Below are 23546 nucleotides of genomic sequence, written 5' to 3' on the forward strand. Positions count from 1 at the left end.
AACAAACTCTGGGAAGCTGGGGTCTGTTAACTGTCACAGAATGGAGGGGGAAAACAAAGTGATCTTGGGTAAATGCAGTCAAGAAAGAGAAGAGAAAGTAGAACAGTCTTTGGCCATTAAAAGAAGGATCTGGGTGGGGAAGTGATAGGAAAAAACCCCAAATGCTTCCACTTCAGGAAGCCAAGGCCTGAAAAGGAAAATTGTTGGTTCTCTCAGGAACTCAAGTTGCAAAGCCAGTATCTGTAACCTTAAAGGTGATCAGTGTCATCTCTGGCATGACTGTTGATCAGAATAGCTGTCAGGAGTCTGTCAAAAGGAATAGTGCCCACTGATTGTTTAGAGCACCAGAGAGAGAAATCAGCATTCTTTGAGATGTGTGGGGCTTGCAGACCTTACTAGTGGGCAAAATAAATGATTTTCCAACTTCAAATATGTTAAGCTCCAATAGGGCTCATGGGGAAGTGTGTAGAGGTGTCACTAGTTAAAGTTGACTTCATGTAGCAGGAAGGGTAATCCCAATCTTGTCAATGGAAGGGACTGATATTTTATTGGGAAACAGTTTGGCTGTCAGCAAGATATTCCCCTCAAACAGTAAAGGATAGTTGAGAGAAACTAAAGAGGCTGGAGAAAGCCAGCAGCATGCAGGTGAAAGATTTGGAGTTTCAGAAGCTCCAAAGGATAAAGCAACCTCCATGAGATTTGGAGAGATCGGAGAAGAATGACATGAATGAATCAATGGGACACAGCAGAAAGGCTAGGAACTGAGAGTTACAAAGGCCTAACAGGTGACAGTAAAATCAGTGAGGATGGGCGTGGCTCAGGAAGGCTATTTGAATTAAACAGGACAAAGGACAGGCCAACAGTATCAGAAAGGTTCAGGACAAAATCCAAAGGAGTTAATAGCTCCAGAATTAGGCCATTAGTTATAAAAGAAGGAATAAAAGGGCCTGGGAAGGTGACAAAAGATTTCAAAAATGAGCCAGAGAACTGGCAAACAGATACCTTCATGGTAAAATGGCAGGGTGGACAGTGAAGGTGAATTTACACTTGGTGAAAGAAGCACAAGAGTGCATAATCCGAAACATATATCCAATAGTAGGGATGTTCCAAGGAAATTGGAATCGGTTAAGCGGAAACTATTTCTAGTTTATAGAAAGACCTGCTAGTTAGTTGTATTTTGGAGCCAAATCTCTTTCTTTGAATACCTAATGGAGTCAGCAGGGACTTTCTTAGGGTTTTTTTCCCCCAAATGTTATGTTTATTTTGTTTCTCCCAGGGGATAATAGAAGATTGAGTGAGAGTTTACATAGTTGCGCCCATTGACTTGGTGGGAGTGGGGATGGGGGTGGGAGTGGGGATGGGGGTGGGTGGGGCAGGGGGCGGGATTGGATTCAATGAGCAATACGCGCTTTTCTCATGGGGGTGTCAGTTCCAAATTTAGCAAGTATTCCACAGTTCAGCTCAGACATTCATCATCAGCTCAAAAGTTGCTAAACTTAAAAGGAACACTTCAATATTTCCATTGAAAACTTTAGCTTGACACCGAAAATTTTCTGTAGCTGAATGATTCAGACATTATTTTGAGTTATTTCCTCTTACAGAGCAAACATTCAGACCAGATAGGTTTATTGGATGACTACCCTTGAGTGTAGAAGTATGTTCCAACTTCAATTCTGAAAGGCCCATCTCTAATTTTTAGACTATGCCCCCAGCTTTGAACTTCCCAACCGGTATAGTTTCTACCTACCTTCATACCTTGAAAACTTTGATTAACGTTACCCTCAACTTGAGAAAATTGGGGAACACAACCCCAATTTGTGTAAGCTCTTCTTATAATTTAATGTTTGAAGCTTAGATACAATTTCAATAAATCTTCACTGCTCTCCCTTCAAGGCCAGTATGTACTTGAAATGTAATGACCAGTATGGCTCAATCCTTGATGTGTGATCTAACCATGACTTTGCATAATTCAAATATAATTTCTACCCCTTTGTAATTGTCTAAATATAAATGCCACCATTCTCCTAACCTTTTTGATTACTTTCATGCTCATGCTTTTATCTATCATCTCCACAATTTAATAATTTTAATGATCTATGCATCTAGACCTGAAATTCTTTTTTTGGAACTGCAGTGTCTGGAGTTTTTCCCATTTAGAAAATGTTTAGTTTCATCCGTTTTTTGATCCAAAGTGAATGATCTCACATTTATTTACATTTGTTTACCACAGTTTCTTCCCAATCAATCAATGACTTGATAATCTCTTTGTATCCCTTCCAAATCTTTTTTGATATTGTCCCTTCCCTCTCTCCTTGCTTCCCCCTCACCTTAATCGTTAGCATTGTCCAAAATGGGCTTTGCTTGTAAGCAGCTGAAAATGTGTTGCTGGAGAAATGCAGCAGGTCAGGCAGCATCCAGGGAACAGGAGAATCGACGTTTCGGGCATAAGCCCTTCTTCAGGAACGAGGAACTTTCCTCATTCCTGAAGAAGGGCTTATGCCCGAAACGTCGATTCTCCTGTTCCCTGGATGCTGCCTGACTTGCTGCGTTTCTCCAGCAACACATTTTCAGCTCTGATCTCCAGCATCTGCAGACCTCACTTTCTCCTTTGCTTGTAAGTAGTTAATTGGCTACATGGTAGTTTACAAAAAACAAAGCCAAGGTGATTTTGGTGATGGGGAGGTTGCTCAGTTGTGCATGATAACACTTCTGGGTATGAAAAGAAAGAAAAAGTAATCTTTTAGTAAGTGCTTTTGTGGCACAATGGTAGTGTTCCTACTTCTGAGCCAGGAGGTCCAGGATCGGAGATGTGTAAAAAATCCTTGAACAGGTTGATTTCAAAAATTATTATCTCTTTGTATCTCTTCCATTCCATCTTCATTTAGCCCCTTCTCCCCACCCATGGCTTGTATTGCTTTTAATGGGCTTTGTACCTGAATTACTTGTTTGGAGAACATGAGTGATTTACTGGTGGTGGTTAATAGGTGACAAAATACCACAAGTGATTTGGTGATGTAAAAAACTGTTTGATGTTGCTAATTTATACTGCCTACCCATAATCCATACACTCTGACTTATTCTGCTTCGCCAATTTCCTATCCAGGTCAAACATTTCTCCATGAGGTTCAAATTCAAGTTTATGAGGATTGTTATCAAATGCCTTTTGGAAGTCATAATATCCATAGATAATCCCTTTTCCACACAAAATATTTAATTATTTTCATCAGCTATAGATACTTTCAAGCAGCAATGCTTGAGGCGACTGCGATGCAACAAGAAGGCGATCGAGAACTTTTACCTCCTTGAAGCTGATCTGCAAGCGCAGATCAGGGAGAGAATAGTTCTGCCAGTGCTGTAATGATCTCTGCTGTATTAAACCTCCCATGTGACAGGATCATTCCAAGAGGAAGTGGGTGGCATAGTGAAAATCTCCCAGTATTTGGTTTCTGCTCTGTTGGACAGAGGGACGACTGCCTTTAGGAGGCTACCTGCTTTACGTGTTTTTCACATCTTGGTTGATGCCCTGTTGACTGTTCAGACAGCCAGCAGTGACGGCTGAACCCATCAATCTGACAAATGAGCAGATAGCACAAAGTTTGTGTGCTGCCTAGCTCATCAGAATGACACAGAAAGATAGGAAATCACAGGCCCCATGCCCAACGATAGATGTGGATTAATTTTTGCTTCTAGATTGAAGTAATTCCCTGAAACAGATGTTCAGCTAACTGGTCTGTAATTCAATGAAATCTGTCTATCATCTTACTTAACCTTCGCATAAACCAAATCATCCGCTGACATTTCCGCCACCTCCAAACAGACCCCACCACCAGGAATATATTTCCGTCCCCACCCCTTTCCGCCTTCCGCAAAGACCGTTCCCTCCGTGACTACCTGGTCAGGTCCACATTCCCCTACAACCCACCCTCCCATCCTGGCACTTTCCCCTGCCACCACAGGAACTGTAAAACCTGCGCCCACACCTCCTCCCTCACCTCTATCCAAGGCCCTAAAGGAGCCTTCCACATCCAAAGTTTTACTTGCACATCCACTAATATCACTTATTGTATCCGTTGCTCCCGATGCGGTCTCCTCTACATTGGGGAGACTGGGCGCCTCCTAGCAGAGCGCTTTATGGAACATCTCCAGGACACCCGCACTAATCAATCACACCGCCCCGTGGCCAACATTTCAACTCCCCCTCCCACTCTGCCGAGGACATGGAGGTCCTGGGCCTCCTTCACCGCCGCTCCCTCACCACCAGATGCTTGGAGGAAGAACGCCTCATCTTCCACCTCGGAACACTTCAACCCCAGGGCATCATTGTGGACTTCAACAATTTCCTCATTTCCCCTTCCCCCACCTCACCCTAGTTCCAAACTTCCAGCTCAGCACTGTCCCCATGACTTGTCCGGACTTGACCTACCTTCCTATCTCCTTTTCCACCTATCCACTCCACCCTCTCCTCCCTGACCTATCACCTTCATCCCCTCCCCCACTCACCCATTGTACTCTAGGCTACTTTCTCCCCACCCCCACCCTCCTCAAGCTTATCTCTCCACGCTTCAGGCTCACTGCCTTTATTCCTGATGAAGGGCTTTTGCCCGAAATGTCGATTTCGAAGCTCCTTGGATGCTGCCTGAACTGCTGTGCTCTTCCAGCACCACTAATCCAGAATCTGGTTTCAAGCATCTGCAGTCATTGTTCTTACCTTGCAGAGTGACATAAACATGTTTCCAATTTAAAGAAACATAACTGGCTACTGATTTGAAAATCATGCCTTATTTTTTCCAGCGATGGCCACTGAAAACGAGAGCAATATTATCATTACATCTCAACTATCACTCCATTTGAAACTATTTACCTCTCATCTGCCAGGAGTGAACATTCTACGCTCCTTGTAGCTCAGTTACTTGAGAGACAGAAATACTTTAGCAACCGAGCTGTTGAGGGATCTGCATGTGCCACATAAAATTGTCACAAAATAAGCATTAAAAGTTGTAATATGCAAATATGTGTATCAAAACATCATAACTGTAAAGGGCATTAGAGCTGATGCAATATGGTAGAGTGCACTTGCAAAAATTTCAATGCAAGCAATATCCATTACTCACAAAAACAATTGTACATAACTCTGCATAAAATAAACATATGACACACAAGCTGGTTTGCATTATGTATCATTTAACAAGCTGATTGCTCTTGGAAATGTAGATCTGTATTCAGATTCTGGGAATCATGCTTTTCTGATGCTGCAGCACATAGGTCATTTTGATGGTTTTCCTCTCTAAGGTCTCATGGTCATGACTGGTTTCTGTTTAGCAAACAAACAAAATGTGAACAACTAAGGAGAACAATCATGAGTAAAAGTAACAGGCCAGTTGGTTATAAATAACATGTTACTCCTTACATCCTAAAGACTGCAGTGATTCAAAAAGGCAGCTCACTATGACTTTCTTCAGGGAAATTAGAGATGGGCAATAAATGGGCAACTCTCACATTTTACGAATGAATTTAAAAAAAAAGCTGTTGCTTTTTCCCTTTGGTTTATGATGACATAATTCTCCCCAAATATGTCACACCAATATTTTAAGGACCAAGTCTAAGGCTGAGTTTTTGATCCAGCCACGAGAAATAAGTTACCTTCCCATTACCTTCACAGAAATCTACTGGAACTATGTGTATGAGATGACAGTAATAGATTTGCATAATTACAAAAAGACTATGCATTTTATGTCTATGTTTAGATCAGAGTGGTGCTGGAAAAGCACAGCAGGTCGGACAGCATCCGAGGAGCAGGAAAATCGATGTTTCGGGCAAAAGCCCTTCATCAGGAATAGAGGCAGGAAGCCTCCAGGGTGGAGAGATGAGTGGGGGGGGGGGGGAGGCCTCGGGGAGAAGATAGCAAAGATAGGTGAATGGGGTGGGGATGGAGGTGATAGGTCAGAGAGGAGGGTGGAGTAGATAGGTGGGAAGGGAGATTGGCAGGTAGAACAGGTCATGGGAACAGTGCTGAGCTGGAAGGTTGGAACTGGGGTAAGGTGGGGGGAGGGGAAATGAGGAAACTGGTGAAGTCCACATTGATGCCCTGGGGTTGAAGTGTTTCAACGCGGAAGATGAGGCGTTCTTCCTCCATGCGTTGGGTGGTGAGGGAGAGGCGGTGGAGGAGGCCCAGGACCTGCATGTCCTCGGCAGAGTGGGAGGGGGAGTTGAAATGTTGGGCCACAGGGCGGTGGGGTTGATTGATGCGGGTGTCCCGGAGATGTTCCCTGAAGCGCTCTTGGGAGACTGGATGCCTCTTCGCAATGTGGAGGAGACCGCATTGGGAGCAACGGATACAATGAATGACATTATGTCTATGTAGCTGGAACAAAGATGTCAAATATTAACTCGCTACCACAGATCTCATCCTAATACTCACTAATGCCTCCTTGAAATAGCATATATATAAAAGAGCTTTTTGCACTAAAAAATGTGTTGTAAAAATGTTTGTTGTTTTTCAAATATCAGATCTGCCAATTGATAAATTTTCACCAAAACATTATATTTCATCAAAAGCTGTCCTCTATATTGCTCAAAACTGTTTTGTCCAAGGTTACTTAGTTTTTTTAAAAAAAAGTTACAAGGTTTTATGTTTTCCAGTTTGAGAAATACAAGGGTCCAAACTCTCACTCCCTCCTCAATGTGCAGAATTAGAATGTTTCCAGTACAAGTAGTTTAATTAATTTCTGTTTTGCCTCACAGATAACAGACAGGCAGACTGATACCTCCCATTATTGTCTCCAAGGAGCTGCAATTTGCAAAACTTGCAACCAGTCAGCCTCCAGGACAATGGGCACACAGGCCAGTATGTGAATAAAGAACAACGACATACTGAAATACATTAAACATTGCTTCCCAATCACTCAGTTCAGAAGTGATAGCGAGTCAGATTACATACAATGAGATGGTCTAATTGAGTGGCCAGTTAGCATAAATAGCAGCCTACAGAATTGCTGCAACTATCAAAGAGTGTGCAATATTCCCTAACTTTCTGTTGAGAACTGCATTCCAAAATAGGTTCACTTTGATCTCAAAAATACTGTAATGCAAGAGTTCAATTTGTTTGACAAAAGGCAGCAAAGTTTAAAGATGGCTGATTGCCAACTCTGGTAAGGTTTGGGAGCTGCACAGGCCACAGGTGGAGGCCCTGAATCACAAAGCATTGCAGTTTACTGAAGGTAAGGCCAAACGGAAAGTAAGCCACGAAAACATTCCAGGTTATCCCATAAGCAGTACGGTCCTTTTCTCACATTAGGACCTTCAACAAAAATGGAGACTTAGCATACCCCAAAAATATGGTCCAATCTTCTGCTCTTGTTAGTTGGATTCCGTTGGGTGAGTGATCCTTTATTTTGTATGTTTCGTTCAAACGATTCACTCTTTCCAGCTATAGAAAAGGCATGATATTATTACAAAATAATACATAGCTATGTGTTCCATAGTTATAGAATTCAGCAAATCTATAACTATGGAACACATTTGTGGGCGGCACGGTGGCACAGTGGTTAGCACTGCTGCCTCGCAGCGCCAGAGACGCTGGTTCAATTCCCGCCTCAGGCGACTGACTGTGTGGAGTTTGCACGTTCTCCCGTGTCTGCGTGGGTTTCCTCCGGGTGCTCCGGTTTCCTCCCACAGTCCAAAAGATGTGCAGGTCAGGTGAATTGGCCATGCTAAATTGCCCGTAGTGTTAGGTAAGGGGTAAATGTAGGGGTTTGGGTGGGTTACGCTTCGGCGGGTCGGTGTGGACTTGTTGGGCCGAAGGGCCTGTTTCCACACCGTAATGTAATCTAATGTAATCTAATCTAATCTAAGCAGGCTGAGACTGTCGTCTGTCAAAGAGAAGGCCACAAGGGATGACTAAAAAGTTAAAGGTTTGACAGGTGGCTTGGGATAAAGTATTTTCATGAGTGGTGGAGTCCAAAACAGGCATCATCAACATTAACTTTTCACTAAAAAAAAATCAGTAACTAATAGATCAGGTGAGCTAATAAGCCGAGGAGTGGCAGATGGGAGTGTAGTTTAGATAAATGAGAGGTGTTACATTTTAGTAAGTTAAACCAAAGCAAGACTTATATACTAAATGTTAGGGCTTTGGCCGAACATAGAGATCTAGGGGTGCAGGTGGATAGCTGCTTGAAAGTGGAGTTGCAAGTAGACAGGCAGGTGAAGAAACCGTTTGGCACACATACCTTCATTGGTCAGAATATTGTGTATAGGTTTTGGGATGCCATGTTGTGGCTGTACAGGACATTGGTGAGGCCACTTTTGAAATACTTTGTTAAACTTGAGAAAGTACAGAGAAGATTTATGGGGATGTTACCAGGACTGGAGGGTTTGAGCTATAGGAAGAGGTTCAATAAGGTGGGGTGTTTTTCTCTGAAGCGCCGGAGGCTGAGGAGTAAACTTAGAGGTTTATAAAATCATGAGGGGCATGGATAGGGTAAACAGTTAAGGTCTTTTTCCTTAGGCGCGGGAGTCGAAAATTAGAGGGCATATGTTTAAGATGAGAGAGAAACATTTAAAATGGACCCAAGGGGCAACTTTTTCATGCAGAGGGTTGAGTGTGTCTGGAACAAGCTGCTAGAACAATTGGTGAAGGCTGGTATAATTACAACATTTAAAAGGTATTTGGATGGGTATATGAATGGGAAGGGTTTAGAGAGATATGAGCCAAACACTGGCAAATGGGACTAGATCATAAGACCATAAGATATAGGAGTGGAGTCTACTGCGCCATTTAATCATGACTGATGGGCATTTCAAAGCCACTCACCCACACTCTCCCTTAATTCCTTGTGAGATCAAGAATTTATCAATCTCTGCCTTGAAGACATTTAACGTCCTGGCCTCCACTGCACTCCGTGGCAATGAATTCCACAGGCCCACCACTCTCTGGCTAAAGAAATGTCTCCTCATTTTCTTTCTAAATTGACCCGCTCTAATTCTAAGGTTGTGTCCACAGGCCCTAATCTCCTCACCTAATGGAAACAACTTCCCAGCATCCATTCTTTCTAAGCCATGCATTATCTTGTAAGTTTATATTAGATTCTAAACTCTAATGAATACAATCCCAGGATCCTCAACCATTCATCATATGTTTGGCCTACCATTCCAGGGATCATTCGTGTGAATCTCCACTGGACACGCTCCAGTGCCAGCATGTCCTTCCTGAGGTGTGGGGACCAAAATTGGCCACAGTATTCTAAATGGGGCCTAACTAGAGCTTTATAAAGCCTCAGAAGCACATCACTGCTTTTATATTTCAACCCTCTTGAGATATATGACAACATTACATTTGCTTTCTTAATCACGGACTCAACCTGCAAGTTAACTTTTAGACAATCCTGTGCTAGCAATCCCAGATCCCTTTGTACTTTGGCTTTATGAATTTTCTCACTGTTTAGAAAATTGTCCATGCCTGTATTCTTTTTTCCAAAGTGCAAGACCTCGCATTTGCTAATGTTGAATTTCATCAGCCATTTCCTGGACCACTCTCCTGAACTGTTTGAATCTTTCCCCACCTCCTCAGTACTACCTGCCTGTCCACCTAACTTCGTATCATTGGGAAACTTTGCCAAAATGGTCCCCAGTACCCAGATCATTGATACATAAAGTGAACAGCTGCGGCCCCAACACTGAACCCTGCAGGACACAACTTGTCACCGGCTACCATTCTGAAAAAGAACCTTTTACCCCAACTCTCTGCCTTCTGTCAGACAGCCAATCCTCAATCCATGCCAGTAGCTCACTTTGAGCACCATGGGCCCTCAGCTTACTCAGCAGCCTCTCATGAGGCGTGTTTTCAAAGGCCTTTTGGAAGTCTAGATAGATAACATCCACTGGGTTTCCCTGGTCTAACCTACTTGTTACCTCCACAAAGATTTCTAACAGGTTTGTCAGGCATGAGCTCCCTTTACTAAGTCCATGCTGACTTGTTCTAATCCGACCCTGCACTTCCAAGAATTTAGAAATTAATGATGGATTCTAGAATTTTACCAACAACTGAGGTTAGGCAAATCGGCCTATAATTTTCCATCTTTTGTCTTGACCCTTTCTTGAACAAGGGGGTTACAACAGCAATTGTCCAATCATCTGGGACTTGCCCTGACTCCAGTGATTTTTGAAAGATCACAGTCAGCGCCTCCACTACTTCCTCAGCCACCTCCCTCAGACCTCTAGAGTGTAGCCCACTGGGGCCAGGAGATTTATCAATTTTTAGACCTTCTAGTTTTTCTAGCACTTTCTCTTTTGTAATGGTTACCATACTCAACTCTGCCCCCGACTCTCCTTAATTTTTGGGATATTACTCATGTCTTTCACTGTGAAGGCTGACACAAAGTACTTATTAAGTTGTTCAGCCATTTCCTTATCTCCCAGCACTAGCATGCCTACATCAATTTGGAGTGGCCCAATGTCTACTTTTGCCCCTCGTTTGTTTCTTATGCATTAAAAGAAACTTTTACTGTCATTTCTAATATTACTGACTAGCCTACCTTTGTATTTGATCCACTCCTTCCATATTTCTTTCTTTGTTATCCTCTGTTTGTTTTTGGAGTCTTCCCAATCTTCTGATTTCTCAGTGCCCTCAGCCACTTTATAGGTTCTTTGATACATTTCCTGACTTCCTTTGTCAGCCATGGCTGTCAAACCCCCTCTGCCAACCATTCCCCCCAACCTGATAATCTTACTTTTCGTTGGGATGATCCTCTGTCCTGTGTCCTCAATTACACCCAGAAACTCCTGCCATTGTTGCTCTACTGTCTTCCCCACGAGGCTCTGCTTCCAGTTGATTCTCATCAGTTCCTCTCATGCCCCTTTAATTACCTTTATTAAACTGTAACACCATTACATTGGATTTTGCCTTCTCTCTTTTAAACTGCAGACTGAACTCTACCATATTATAATCATTACCTCCTAAGTGTCCCCTTATAAAGTCTGGCTCATTACATAACATTAAGTCCAGAATAACCAGCTTCCTTGTGGGCTCCATCAGAACCTGTTCCAAAAAGTCATCCTGTAAGCATTCCATGAATTCCCTTTCTTTGGATCCATTGGCAACATTATTCACCCAGTCCACCTGCATATTGAAGTTTCCCATGATCACCGTGACCTTGCCTTTCTGACATGCCCTATCTATTTCCCAGTACATCTTGCACCCCTGGTCCTGACCACTGTTGGGAGATCTGTACATAACTCTCATTGTGTTTTTTTTGGCTTTGTGGTTCCTCAACTTCACCCACATAGACTCCACATCATCTGACCCTATGTCATTCAGTGCCTTATATTTAATTTCATTCTTAACTAACAAGGTAACTCCGCCCCCTCTGCCCACCTCCCCGTCTTTTTGATAAGTTGTAAATCCTTAGATGTTTAACTGTCAGTCCTGAACTCTCTGCAACCATGTCTCTGTGATGCCATAATCATTCACGATGACTTGTGCCGTTAATTCATCTACTTTGTTCTGAATACTATGAGCATTCAGGTAAAGCGCTTTAATGCTAATTTTCTTATCCTCATGGTTTCCAACATCTCTAGTAATATGTCCTAAGTTATCCTTCATTTTTGCTTCATTCCTAGTCTGCCTTGAACTTAAACCCTACACACGTTAACCTGCTGTTTATCTTTCTATTTGACCCCATACTCCCCGTTGCTTTCCCTTTCCCTTCCCCTCCTCCCCCGACTCACAAGTTTAAACTTGTGACCTTGTGACCACCCTATTTATCCTTTTCGCTAGAACACTGGTTCCAGTTTGGTTCAAGTGGAGACCGTCCCATCAGTACAAATCCCCCCCAGTTCCAAAACTGATGCCAATGTGCCATGAAATGGAATCCCTCTTTCCCACATCAATCTCTTAGCCAGGTGTTTACTTGCCTAATTTTCATACCCTTATGCCAACTAGCACGTGGCTATGGCTTTAATCCAGAGATGATGAGCATCGAGGACCCGTTCTTCAATTTCCTTCCTAGTGTTTGATAATCCCCAGATAGGTCCTCCTTCCTAGCCTTGCCTATGTTGTTCATGTCAATGTGGATCACAACAACTGGATCTTCTCCCTCCCACTCCAATATCCTTTCAAAGCTTCAGACTGGATGTCTGGTCGGCACTGATGAGTTGGACTGAAGGTACTGTTTCTGTACTGTACAACTCCATGACTCTATAATTCACTTGGGAGGTTTTGGCATAGATTAGTAGTCCAGAATCCCAGATAACATTCAGGGAATATGGGTTCAAATCTCACTATGTTAGGTGGTGAAATTTCAATTCAATAAAAAAATCAAGCCTAATGATGACTATGTAACCAGTTCGGATTGTTGTAAAGACTCACCTGTTTCACTAATGTCCTTTGAGGAACATAAATCTGCTCTGTTCCTGCAATAGTGAAGGAATAGCAATATACCTTGCAAGTCTGAATACTGTATGGCGAAGAAGAAACTCAGGTGGATATTTCTGCTGTTGTCTATCTAGGTAACACAAGTCATGGGTTTGGAAGTTGTTCTTGAAAGAGACTTGGTATTTTGCTGCAGTGCAGTATAAATTTTATATGTATATACTGCTATATCTACTGACTATATTTAGGGGGAAGAGTGTTTGGGGTGGAGTGCTATTTAAGTCGGCTACTTCATTTTGGATGGTGTCAAGACTTGCTAGAGCTACATTCATCCAGACAAGTTGACAGCATTCCGTCACACTCCTAACTTGTACCTTGTAGATAATGGAAATACTTTAAGGAAGGAGGAGATGAGTTACTGCCAGAGTTTCCAGCCCCTGATCTACTCTTGTCACTGTGGTATTTATGTGGCTGGTCAAGTTAAGTTTCTGGTGAATGGTAACCTCCAAATGTTGCTGGTGGATTCAGCAATGGTAAGCTGGTATCAAGTGATAGTTAGATTAACTCTTGTTGGAGATTGTCGTTTCCTGGTTTTGGTGTGACGAGACATTTCTGTGCCATTTATCAGCCCAAGCCTGAAGGTGGGTCTGTCCTGCTTGAGGGACAGGGCACAACTAGGGATGGTAATAGAGGAGTCCGAGACATGGGCTATCAAACTGAGAGTGTAACTGTTGTTTGAACACCTCTGACAAGAATTAGATAAGATTCAAGATAAACTGCATTTCTCTCATCACAGATTCTCCTCAATCAACTAAGTTTCTCCAACCCTTCCTATTTTTATTTCAGATCTTCAGCATGTGCAGTTTGATATAGGTGACAACTTTGTGGAACACTGAAGACAGGTTTCATTGTATTACATTCTGTGAAGACCCAACTCATATTCAAATAAAAGTTATTGTAAATTCTATTTTAAAAATTAAACTAAATTGCAACTATTGCTAACTGACTTTTTGATTCCTTCTTTCCAGTTGGAACTGAACTTTTTTGGCGCAGAGGCTGTTGCACCACCATATCCTGTAAAAGAAAGGTACATTAGTCAAACAAATTGTTCATGAAATGAATCAACATCCATACATATCTCACAACTCAAAGGCTGGTGATTGATTCTCAATGCACAAATAAAGCCTCCGTGTAGAACATAATTCTGAAGGATTGTTGATAAATGTGGCTGGGTGCTTTCCAGAGGAACTCCATGCATCAATAAGCTGATTTAGGATCTTAGCACAAGGTGCAATTTAATATTTAAATTTGCACTCGATGCATTCTGAAGAACAAGCAGCGAGAATAGCAAATTCATCAGAGTGGCAATTCCTTCCAATTCCTCATGAAGAAAGGAACTGGGGAAGGGGAGGTGTGAGGATTGTGTGGTCTGGATATGGGAATGGCATATATCTGAATTTAAAATTCACACCAAGCATTTTGGTGGTAGATAGGTTGGATCATGTTTATTGCAGCAAGACAGAAGGTTAAAAGAAAACACTTTTTAAACTTCTTATTTTCCTTTTTCATGTGGCAAAGCACCCTGAGAGAATGGGGTCCATCTCAGGGTTCCAGCTACTTTTTTACAGTAAGCTGGGACATGTTATTTAAACAAAAAGAGCCTTAAAGACACACACACACACAAACACACACCTCAAATAAAGCAACTTTATATTTTATTGTCTTGTTCCACTCTCCTGCTTTCTCCCCTCCTCTCAGCGGGGATGATCTGCGACTTAACCTTTGCTTCTTCACAATTTAACCTGAAGTCGTATGTGCCACTGGGTATTTGTTTGGAGGCTACCACAGCTGAATCCAATTTGCCCTCTGAAAGTGTCCACTCTCCCGCAAAAATCACTGCCTGCTAATCATGGATAGATACTCCAGCTGATTTAATTGCTCCTTCGAACTCGGGCACCAAGTCAGTTGAAGCATCTCATCCATCACCTAGGATCACTGCAATACACTGGGAATCAAAACTGAAAGTTTGCTGATCTGTTGACCACAATGAGAACTTTATTGACCAGCTTAACTACCACGAGATTTTTAAACCAAATTCAGTTTTCATATAATCCTTATCTAAAACTGAAAATCAGCCCTCTGTCTTTCTCGGCAGCAAATGTAGTAGAGACTGCTATATCAATCAGAAAGGGAGTCTTCAGGCACACCAATTGATGTTTAGCATAGGGTTGAACACCAAAGCGCTAACCTCTAAATAAACGTACACCACTGGAGATGCTGGAAATTTGAAGTAAAAACACAAAGTGTTGAAGAAACTCAGCTGGTCTGGCAGCATCTATACCGGGAGAAACACACTTAATGTTTCGACTCTGCTATCAGAACAAGAACCATACTGGACTTGAAATATGAACTAAAACTGCTGAGTTTCTTCAGTATTGTTTCTATTTAAAGTAGAACCCACCATCTCATCAGAAAGAAGGCTGCTAAAGAATACAGCTGAACTTTGCTCATTTGTAGGTTTTATTTTCAAAATGAGAAACATATCTTTGATGGATGGTATCCACTTAATGTTTATAACCATGTTGCACATTTAAATGACATTAATATTTCTATGATTTTAAAAAAATCCACAGCAAGTTTGAAATCTCACCCATGGACTCTATAAAGAATTATATAGAAATTCTCAGAGCAACTCTAGTTTATAAAATGGGTGAAAGTGCCTCTCCAATAATGTGCTAACCAGACATAGGGCTTCATGCCTTAACAGGCAGATGAAGACTACAAAAAGTGACAAATTCTGAGACAAAACATTAAGTCATTTGCAACATGAGTTAGCATGTTTCCTGCCAAAACAATTATTGACCTACTCCTAAAGGTTTAAAGATAAGGAGGGAAACAAAGGTTATATCACTGGACTAGTAATGGGAAGGCCCAGGCGAAAGTTCTGGGGCACAAGTTCAATTCCCATTAAGGTAGAGTTTAAATACAATTAATAAAATCTGGAATTCAAAGTCTTAGTAATGGTAAGCACTGTCATAAAACTGATAAATTTGACTCTAGATTCACTATAATCTGGTTAACTCTGAAATAGCTTAACAAAAACACTCAGAATGGGTACAAATGCTGACGTTGATAGAATAGCTCCAGACACTATCCCATTCTGTGTCTCTTTCAAGTTACCACATTTGAATCTTTAGCTTAGGCAGCAGGAGTGCCAGTGAACAAGCCATTTAATAGGGAGGGTATCTCGGAGCTGCAATCTTTCCTGTGTTGATATGGGCTGCATGCATTATGCAATGGGCAATAATCAGGAAGTGGGAATCTAAGACCTCTTCAAAACAGGGACTGAAGTGACATGCTTATCTTTACGGCAACGTCTTTAGCAATAGAAGCACTAGACAGCAACAGAGTGCTCCACTTCATGGACTTGGACTCTGTCTCTCACTATAATATAGACAGCATCAGTGATGATAACACATTGACAGTCACACTCCCAAAGACACACACACATATATATATATATATATATATATATAAAAAGACAAAGACATACACACACACCTGTCCATCTTGCTTCCTTTTGGGCTTATCCTCAGTTGAACAAAACACAAACACAAACACACACACACACACCTGTCCATCTTGCTTCCTTTTGGGCTTATCCTCAGTTGAAACATTCATTCCAGTAGGACTCAGAGCTGCAATCCGGTTTTCTATATCAGAAACCTGCAGTATAAAATCACGCTGACATTTCAAACAGCTAATACAATGAGTTTTCTTATTTAAAAATATTTACTAGGAGAGCAATTCATTTCCATTGATATTGCCTACAGACTTTGTCACTTCTTCAGCCACTACATCAATGAGAGATGTCACATGGCTCACACAAGTAGCAGCCAACAGCACTGTATTTTCCTGGAGAAGTGATGGAGTCTGTAAGCAGCATTTGAAGCTGTGCTAACCAAATTAATCAAGTGCCCCTCTGTGCAATGTACATTTTTGTTCTTTGCCCTATGTACAGTCCCACCCTCGCATATTATTTTTTGACAAACATAATGGGCTGGCAAATAGGTCCCAAGCTACAACCAATTTACACACATATTCTCTCTTGGTCAATTGATCAGGTCTGGTATAGCTTGGATGGTCATTAGGAAACAGTCAGATGACGTATTATTATAAATGCATACAACCAGGAAGACACAGTGAGAATGCAAAGCTAGAGTCAGAATTCATTATAGAGATACTGTAGACACTTTCTTTAATAAACTCAAGAATGAACTCAAGCAATCCTACGGATTAACATTTCTGCGCTCTGGCAGCCACCATACTGATCTTATATTAACCATAAAAATGGCAACCAAGCACCCCTAATACCTCTGCAAATTTCTTCACTGAGTAAGTTCAGCCATACACACTGATAAAATCTGAGATTTGATCCTTCAACTATGCTGTTTATAGCTGAGGTTCCAGGAGACACACCAGATTCACTCTTAGAAGGGAAATAGTTCACTCTCAGAAAGCAGGTTTTCTGTTTCTGTTTATTATCCAGTGACTTTGCTGAAAACATACATTTAAGGACACACTTAAATTCTGTCGTACCTCCCTGTTAGTGGTCACCTCTGAATAATGAGCAGTTCAGCAAGGTCCTTGGAAGATGCCTGACGTGCGTAGAATTGCAACTCAACAAAAAAGGCTAATGGAATATTCTCCTTTATTAGGAGACAAACTGCACATAAAAGTAAAGATGTGATGCTGCAGTTGCACAGGGGATTTGTGAGACCACATCTTGAATACTTTGTGAAGGTTTGGTCTCCTTATTAAAGGAGAATGAAAATGTGCTGGAGCTAATTCAGAAGACCCTTACTAGATTGATACTTGGAATGAATGCATTGTCTTAAGAGGACTTGTTTTTACTAGAATTGAGAAAAGTGAGGTGTGATTTGACTGACGTGTTTATGATCCTGAATTGAGAACGTGGATAAAGAAATGATGCTTTTCTTTGTGGGTTAATTCAGAACTAAGGGTAATGTTTGAAAATTAAGGGTCACTCTTTTGGGACAGGGATCAGGCAACATGATTTCTCTATCAAACCAGTGAAATTGGGATTACTGAACATTTTTAAGGCAGAGGCAGCTAGATTCATTCATTAGTAAGGGAATAAAAGTTTATCAGAAGTGGATGAAAACAGATCAGCAATGATCTTACCGAATGGTGGAATAGGTTTGAGGGGCCAAATGGCTCACTTCTGTTCTTATCTCACATGTAAAAGATTCCATTCTGATGCAAGTTCACAGACCTGAAAGATTAATTGTTGGTTCCCTCTTCTCAAATGCTGAATGTTTTCAGCATTTTATGTTTTTACTTAAGAAATCAATGTGTACTGGAGAGAGAAAAGATATGACAGTGAAAAACCAGAGGGAAAACAATATCAAGCCAGGGTGGATAATGAAAACAGAACATTCAGGAAATGTTCAACAGTAAATCTGGAGAAAGAAAACCAGTAACATTTCAGATGTAACACTTCATTGGATCAGGCCCTCCGTAGCTTGGATGAAAGGTCATCAATCTGAACTGCTAGTGTGTGCTAGAAAAGCACAGCAGATCAGGCAGCATCCGAGGAGCAGGAAAATCGACGTTTTGGGCCGGGGCCCTTCTTCGTTCCTTCGGCCTGAAACGTCAATGTTCCTGCTCCTCGGATGCTGCCTGACCTGCTGCGCTTTTCCAGCACACACTCTCAACTCTGATCTCCAGCATCTGCAAACCTCACTGTCTCCAATCTGAACTGATAACTTTGTCAACCACAGTTCCTGATGCAGTTAATGCTCGAGATATATCAGTGCCATTATGATTAGAAAAACTGGCATTGATTTAGCACATATTGAGGCAGACAGATATTAATCACTGAGAAGAGATGCTAGAGGAAAATAATATTATTAAACAGTTCCCGAAGACAGCGTAACTAAAATGGAAGAAAACAATTGGTAGAAAGCCATGTTAAACAGTCAATAAACATGCCATTTGTATCCTATACCAGTGTGAATTGATACCCAGTCAGGGCCAACAGGCAATAAGGAGGGAGTATATTATGAAGCAAAGATGTAGTACTGAAACAATAACGAATGCCAGGATTTTGGACTGTAGGTGAAAAGAATGGTGTGAGTGAAGATGGATTTCTTGAAGATTTGGGTGATTCATATTAGCCTTCAGAAAGAGAAAGGGAGTGATATAGATATATATATAGAGAGAGAGGGAGTGATAGAGACAGACAGAGAGAGAAAGAAAGAGATTCACTAAACCTGTATTCATGGGCCTAAAGAAGTTGCAATGGTAAATTGTGGGCCTCTGACCAAGTGAGAACTATGTAACAGATTTTAGACTTCAGAACTGAAGGTAAAATGGTCTCATAAGAGGTGAAAGACTCAGAATGGGGTTTGGTTTGGGTGGGGGGGAGGTGTGTCTCAGAGTTTTTGAAATCTTGAGCAGAAGAGGTAGTGAAGAAGGATGCTACATGACAAACATGGACAGGCATTGATACTAACAATGGTGGCAAACCAAATGAGGGAGAGTCAGAATTAGTCTTAGGGTCCCAGTCACACAGAGACCAAATACCTAAACATTCAGGTTCACAGTCTCTTAACTTTGAGAATGAATACATCTGCTTTATCAATCGAACATACTAACTTTGGTAACCAACTATGCACAAACCAAAGAGGACTTAACAGATTTATAAGAAAATTATTGTCCACCAGAAGATAATAGTATTTGCTAATTGTAGAGACTTTTTAAAAATGGGATCATATCTATACTCTAATTTATGTTACAAGTATTATACATTAACATTTGTGCATTTATTCTCAATTGACCATATTTTTGATGCAATAGAGGTTCCTTTTGTTCTGTAATTTACCTTCTTACTTTTATTCCAGAGCACTAACTCATTTAGTGTGATACAGTTCAACCAACTGCTCAGCTAAATTCCCTTTATCTATTAAAGAGCCAAAATCATTACTGCTCACAAGGCATCTCCGTCACACTGTGTACCTCATCTTCCTTGCATCTTTAATGCTTGGACGTCTACAATGACTTTGCACATTTGCTATGTCAAAACAAAGTGTGTAAAAGTAAAGCTGTTGCTGTTGATGACAAATTGTGCAGTGTCTGTTGTGCCCAGACACTTTACTTTCTTGTTCCACAGAGGAAGGAATTGCTATGACAAGGAACTTACCTGACTTCCTTGTAGGAAGTGAAAAGGTCCATTTAAATACAACAGGGTAAACAAAAATCTGGTGTTTAAAGCAAAATTTGGCAATATTGAGGACGATGCATTTTCTCTTGTGGGGAAAGCAAAAATATTTCAAATGAATTCAGTTAAAATAAATGGGTTAGTACTTCATTAAAATGGTAAACAAAGGAATGTGAACCTCTCAAGCTAAGGTCACTGGTGAAAAACAGATATATAATTTCCTCCTCCCTTTCCATGACAGAGTCTCAATTTGTCAACTCCCCTGCATGACTGAAATCAGAAGTTCACTGCATAAGGAAATGCACTCTGAATAGATTCATCAAGAACTTGATTGTGCTTCTCAATGAAAAAAGGTTTACTCAGTAAACCCTGCCAAAAACATGAAGTTACTACTATATTTAAATGGGTAGAACATTATTGTTAAGCCTGATCTATCCTCATTTAGCATTTACAACAGTGCACTTCCAGCAGAAAACATTGGATAGTAATCAATAGTGAGAACTAGCCTGATCTATTTATTAATTATCTCCTTCCTAATTCAGAGGAAAGTAAAATGAATGACACTTTCGCTTCTACAGTGCCAGCTGAGATAAACTGAATCAGCAAAGATCAAAGATCAAACCTGGCAACCTTTCTGTTCTGTACATGCACTTTGCAGTGTTTTCACCAACAAAGCTTTTGGACCTACGCAGGAATCATTCCACAGGTTCAACATGCAGTTGCCCAACTGTCTTTTAAATCTGAAGTGCTTTTACACTGTACCTCACTTTCAGTGCATTGAACCTTAGCAACTGCTGAAGCCACCTTATCTTCCAATTCTGAGAGCTCAGAGTCTGTTGTAGTGGTGGTGTAACTCTGTCTGCTTCGTGCTTGCTCCTCCAGGTCCTTCAGCTGCCTTTCCAAGCCGTAATTGGTGCTGGCTGCCATATACACCTACAGGAACACAATGTGCCAAATTACTCCCTCTTTCTATCTATGACAGCACCTCATAAGCTCGAGGCACATGTTAAGAACACCGGAAAAATGTCAGGCAGAGATACTGGTTGGTCCAGCCAGAAATATTACTGTTGCATTTCCCATGTGCCATGAGCTTAGGTTGCATCAAATGATTAACTTTCTTTAGTGTGATTTTCAATTTGAAAATAAAAGGCTCAAGTGGCCCTAATTTCATTCCCCTCCTGGGCTGTAATTTGCCAGTAGTGCCTTTGCTAAGTGGTCGCTCCATACATCAACCTTGATAATGTGCTGTCAGGTTATACTTGTACTGAAGGCCCCTAAGTTAAAACCAATCTAAAGTTTGCATGTATTAACTTTCCACTAAAAGCCACAGCAGCTCTATCTATCCAAGGGTTGGTGAATCCAACAGAAGTGTCCCAATTCCTCCTTTCTCTGAGATAAGCTAACTTGGCATAGACAGGGACAGGAGATGCAGTTACTTAAGAACTAAATAATACATCCACAAAAGTGATGATCAATTTTGTTTATATAGTTATTAAATGTGAAAGAATTCTAAGGAAATATGATGATATCCCATAAGTACAGGCATTAATATTAAAGCGGATTTCTCCTGTGAGGTAGACTGTTGCTCTTACATTTTCCTCAAGTTTTCTGTATGCTTCATCAGCCTCGCTCACACTTTGGTCTTTTTCACTGGACTTTAGGTGCAAACTGGGATTTGTGAGAGGTGCATTAACTGTGCCATCTACTTCTGCAAAGTCATGTAATGCTTTTTCAGTTGCGTTAACGATCCTTAATGCTTTCGTTGTGATGTCACAAAGGGCCACTGCTGATGAGCGCTGTGAATGCCACATACACAGTAGAAAAATAAAGTTAGTAAAATAGGCAGACAGTTAAAAAAATCCACTCTGGTTGAGGGAATACATGTCTTACCAGTCGACTGAATCCAATTTAAATTCAGTGAACATTGGAATATAGCACATTAAGTGCAATTAGACAGAAATTACCATGTTATAGTACAAATATTTAATGTGACTGCTTAATGTGGGTTTCTCTCTCTGCTCTCTTGGTGGAGGCTTTAACTCATTTAAATACACAATACCATCAGCAACAAAAATATCAATATTTAAATTGATAGTTTCATCCAGAGGGGCTATGGCAAAACTCTTGTGTAATGTGGAGATCCATCACCTAAATTAGTCTATGTATAAAATATAGAAAGCTTTTAAAGGTATATGAATTTGAAAGATAAGCTTGTCATTAGTCATTAGCAAGAGCATGTAGCACTTCTCAAGCACACTTGGTGATTAGAAAATGTGCTGTTGCTTCTGTAATATATATCTATTTAGCTAAAGGTTTTTGCTATTGATTTAGTGGAAGTCAGTGAGGTTCCACAGTGGCATGCTTTAATTATGTCGATAAGTTTAGACTTTCATCTGCTTCCCTCCTAATAGGTTGCCATGATTTCTATAATGGCTGTGCTCTATGCACCCTCTTCAATCATCTCCCATCTCTCTACGATCTTTATTGTTCTTGTAATCTCTGTACTGCACTAAAGGTTGCATTAGATGAAATACTGAGCTGAAATGAAATAGTATGTTTGGTTTTACTCAGTTAATAAATGTAGTGCTGTCTTGTCTTAAATTGCAACAAGTCTTGTTCACCTCTCAGCACTGTGCTGGCTGACACATATTCGCTCCCAGTCAGGCAACATCCTGACGTTAAAATTCTCATGCTTGTTTATAAATCACACTAATATCTCCCCACTCCCTTCTGGGTCAGAAGCGCAGAGTTGGACAATTGCTGACTCTGTAAACCTGCCTCAGGATAAACCTAGCGGATTAATGCTGCGGGAGGCAGGAGTGAGCCTCCCCCCACCCCAGCTCCACCAAGAAGCAACTACAGAGGCTGCTGGGCGTAGGAAGTCCTGGGAAAAATGATCCAGGTCTTTGTTCTGGTTGTAAAACAAAAATAAATACAGCCCTCATACCAATGCCATCACATCCACTTCCCCCACAAATCTCCACCAACCACCACTGCTGCTCCATCCAATTCTCATGTTCCTTCATTTCCTACATTCCAGCCTATACCCCTCTACTTACCCTCATACCAACTTTGTACCAGCTGACTTTGTCTTTACTCGATCAATACCAACTTGCCTAGTATCTGTCATGAGTTATTCTAATGACTCACACACTGGTTAAATAAAGTCCTTGAATGGCTCTTGTTGAATTAATTGTTTTATTATAAAAACACACTCTACTTGATAAAAACTCTTTCATTGGACATAACATCCTTTAAACTCCTAGAACATCAAGTATTTATATTTATAATTATACTTTAAGTCTTTATAAGCACCTGGAACAATCAATTAAATGGTTATTTAATAGGCAGCTGGCTGTGACAATATAGTTTGTGAAATCAGTTATTCAGCATAAGGCTGTTGTCAGCAGACCTATTGAAATAGCAAGAACTATTTCTTAACACTGAAAACAGTTTGAGTTTTCAAATATTTAAAGGGAAAGAGAATGGAATGCCTTGATAACAGTTTCTTGATGGTTCTAATCAGCTGGTCAATTCCAAGGACTTCATCCACTTTTTATACACATTTGGGGTCGACTTTTAATGGTCCTGGGGAACACTTGACTTCTCACAAAGCGCATTGGACCTTTTTTGAAACATGTCCTGCAACCAGACTCAAGAGTGCATCTCATCTCTCTGAAAGGATGCCTTTCCAAAGAACTCTATTATATCTAGACCTGCTAGCACATCTAAAACGCACAAATTACATTTGCCAACTCCTCCTTGCAAAAATCAGATCAGAAAGAAGTCAGCTGCAGTTGTACATTTGGAGCTGCCTTTGTGAAACACGTGTTCAAATTGTGATCAATCCCAGTTTTTCCTACTCCCGCTCTCCCGGTCCAGGAAAAATGGTGGGGGCCAGGTTTAAGAGCAATGCTTCCTGATTCAGGCACCCAG

General features: G+C 41.0%; 1 protein-coding gene across 9 annotated transcripts in view; it reads right to left on the reverse strand.

The window, feature by feature from the left end:
• Nucleotides 1–4982: 4982 nt before the first annotated feature.
• Nucleotides 4983–23546, reverse strand: part of mlphb (melanophilin b) — a 179761-nt gene continuing 161197 nt past the window's right edge. For all 9 annotated transcript variants that reach the window (XM_087988757.1, XM_087988758.1, XM_087988756.1 and 6 more), the window contains 6 exons: nucleotides 21203–21406; nucleotides 20373–20543; nucleotides 16001–16093; nucleotides 13375–13441; nucleotides 7326–7426; nucleotides 4983–5311 (listed from right to left, as the gene is read on the reverse strand). In XM_087988757.1, coding sequence (XP_087844883.1) covers nucleotides 5285–5311; nucleotides 7326–7426; nucleotides 13375–13441; nucleotides 16001–16093; nucleotides 20373–20543; nucleotides 21203–21406 — 663 coding nt within the window. In that variant the 3' untranslated portion in view covers nucleotides 4983–5284. The remainder of the gene's footprint in view (nucleotides 5312–7325; nucleotides 7427–13374; nucleotides 13442–16000; nucleotides 16094–20372; nucleotides 20544–21202; nucleotides 21407–23546) is intronic.

This window comes from Chiloscyllium plagiosum, unplaced genomic scaffold (genome assembly GCF_037043375.1).
Source record: "Chiloscyllium plagiosum isolate Xiang-an unplaced genomic scaffold, Cpla_swu_hap1 HiC_scaffold_7, whole genome shotgun sequence".
NCBI lineage: Eukaryota > Metazoa > Chordata > Chondrichthyes > Orectolobiformes > Hemiscylliidae > Chiloscyllium > Chiloscyllium plagiosum.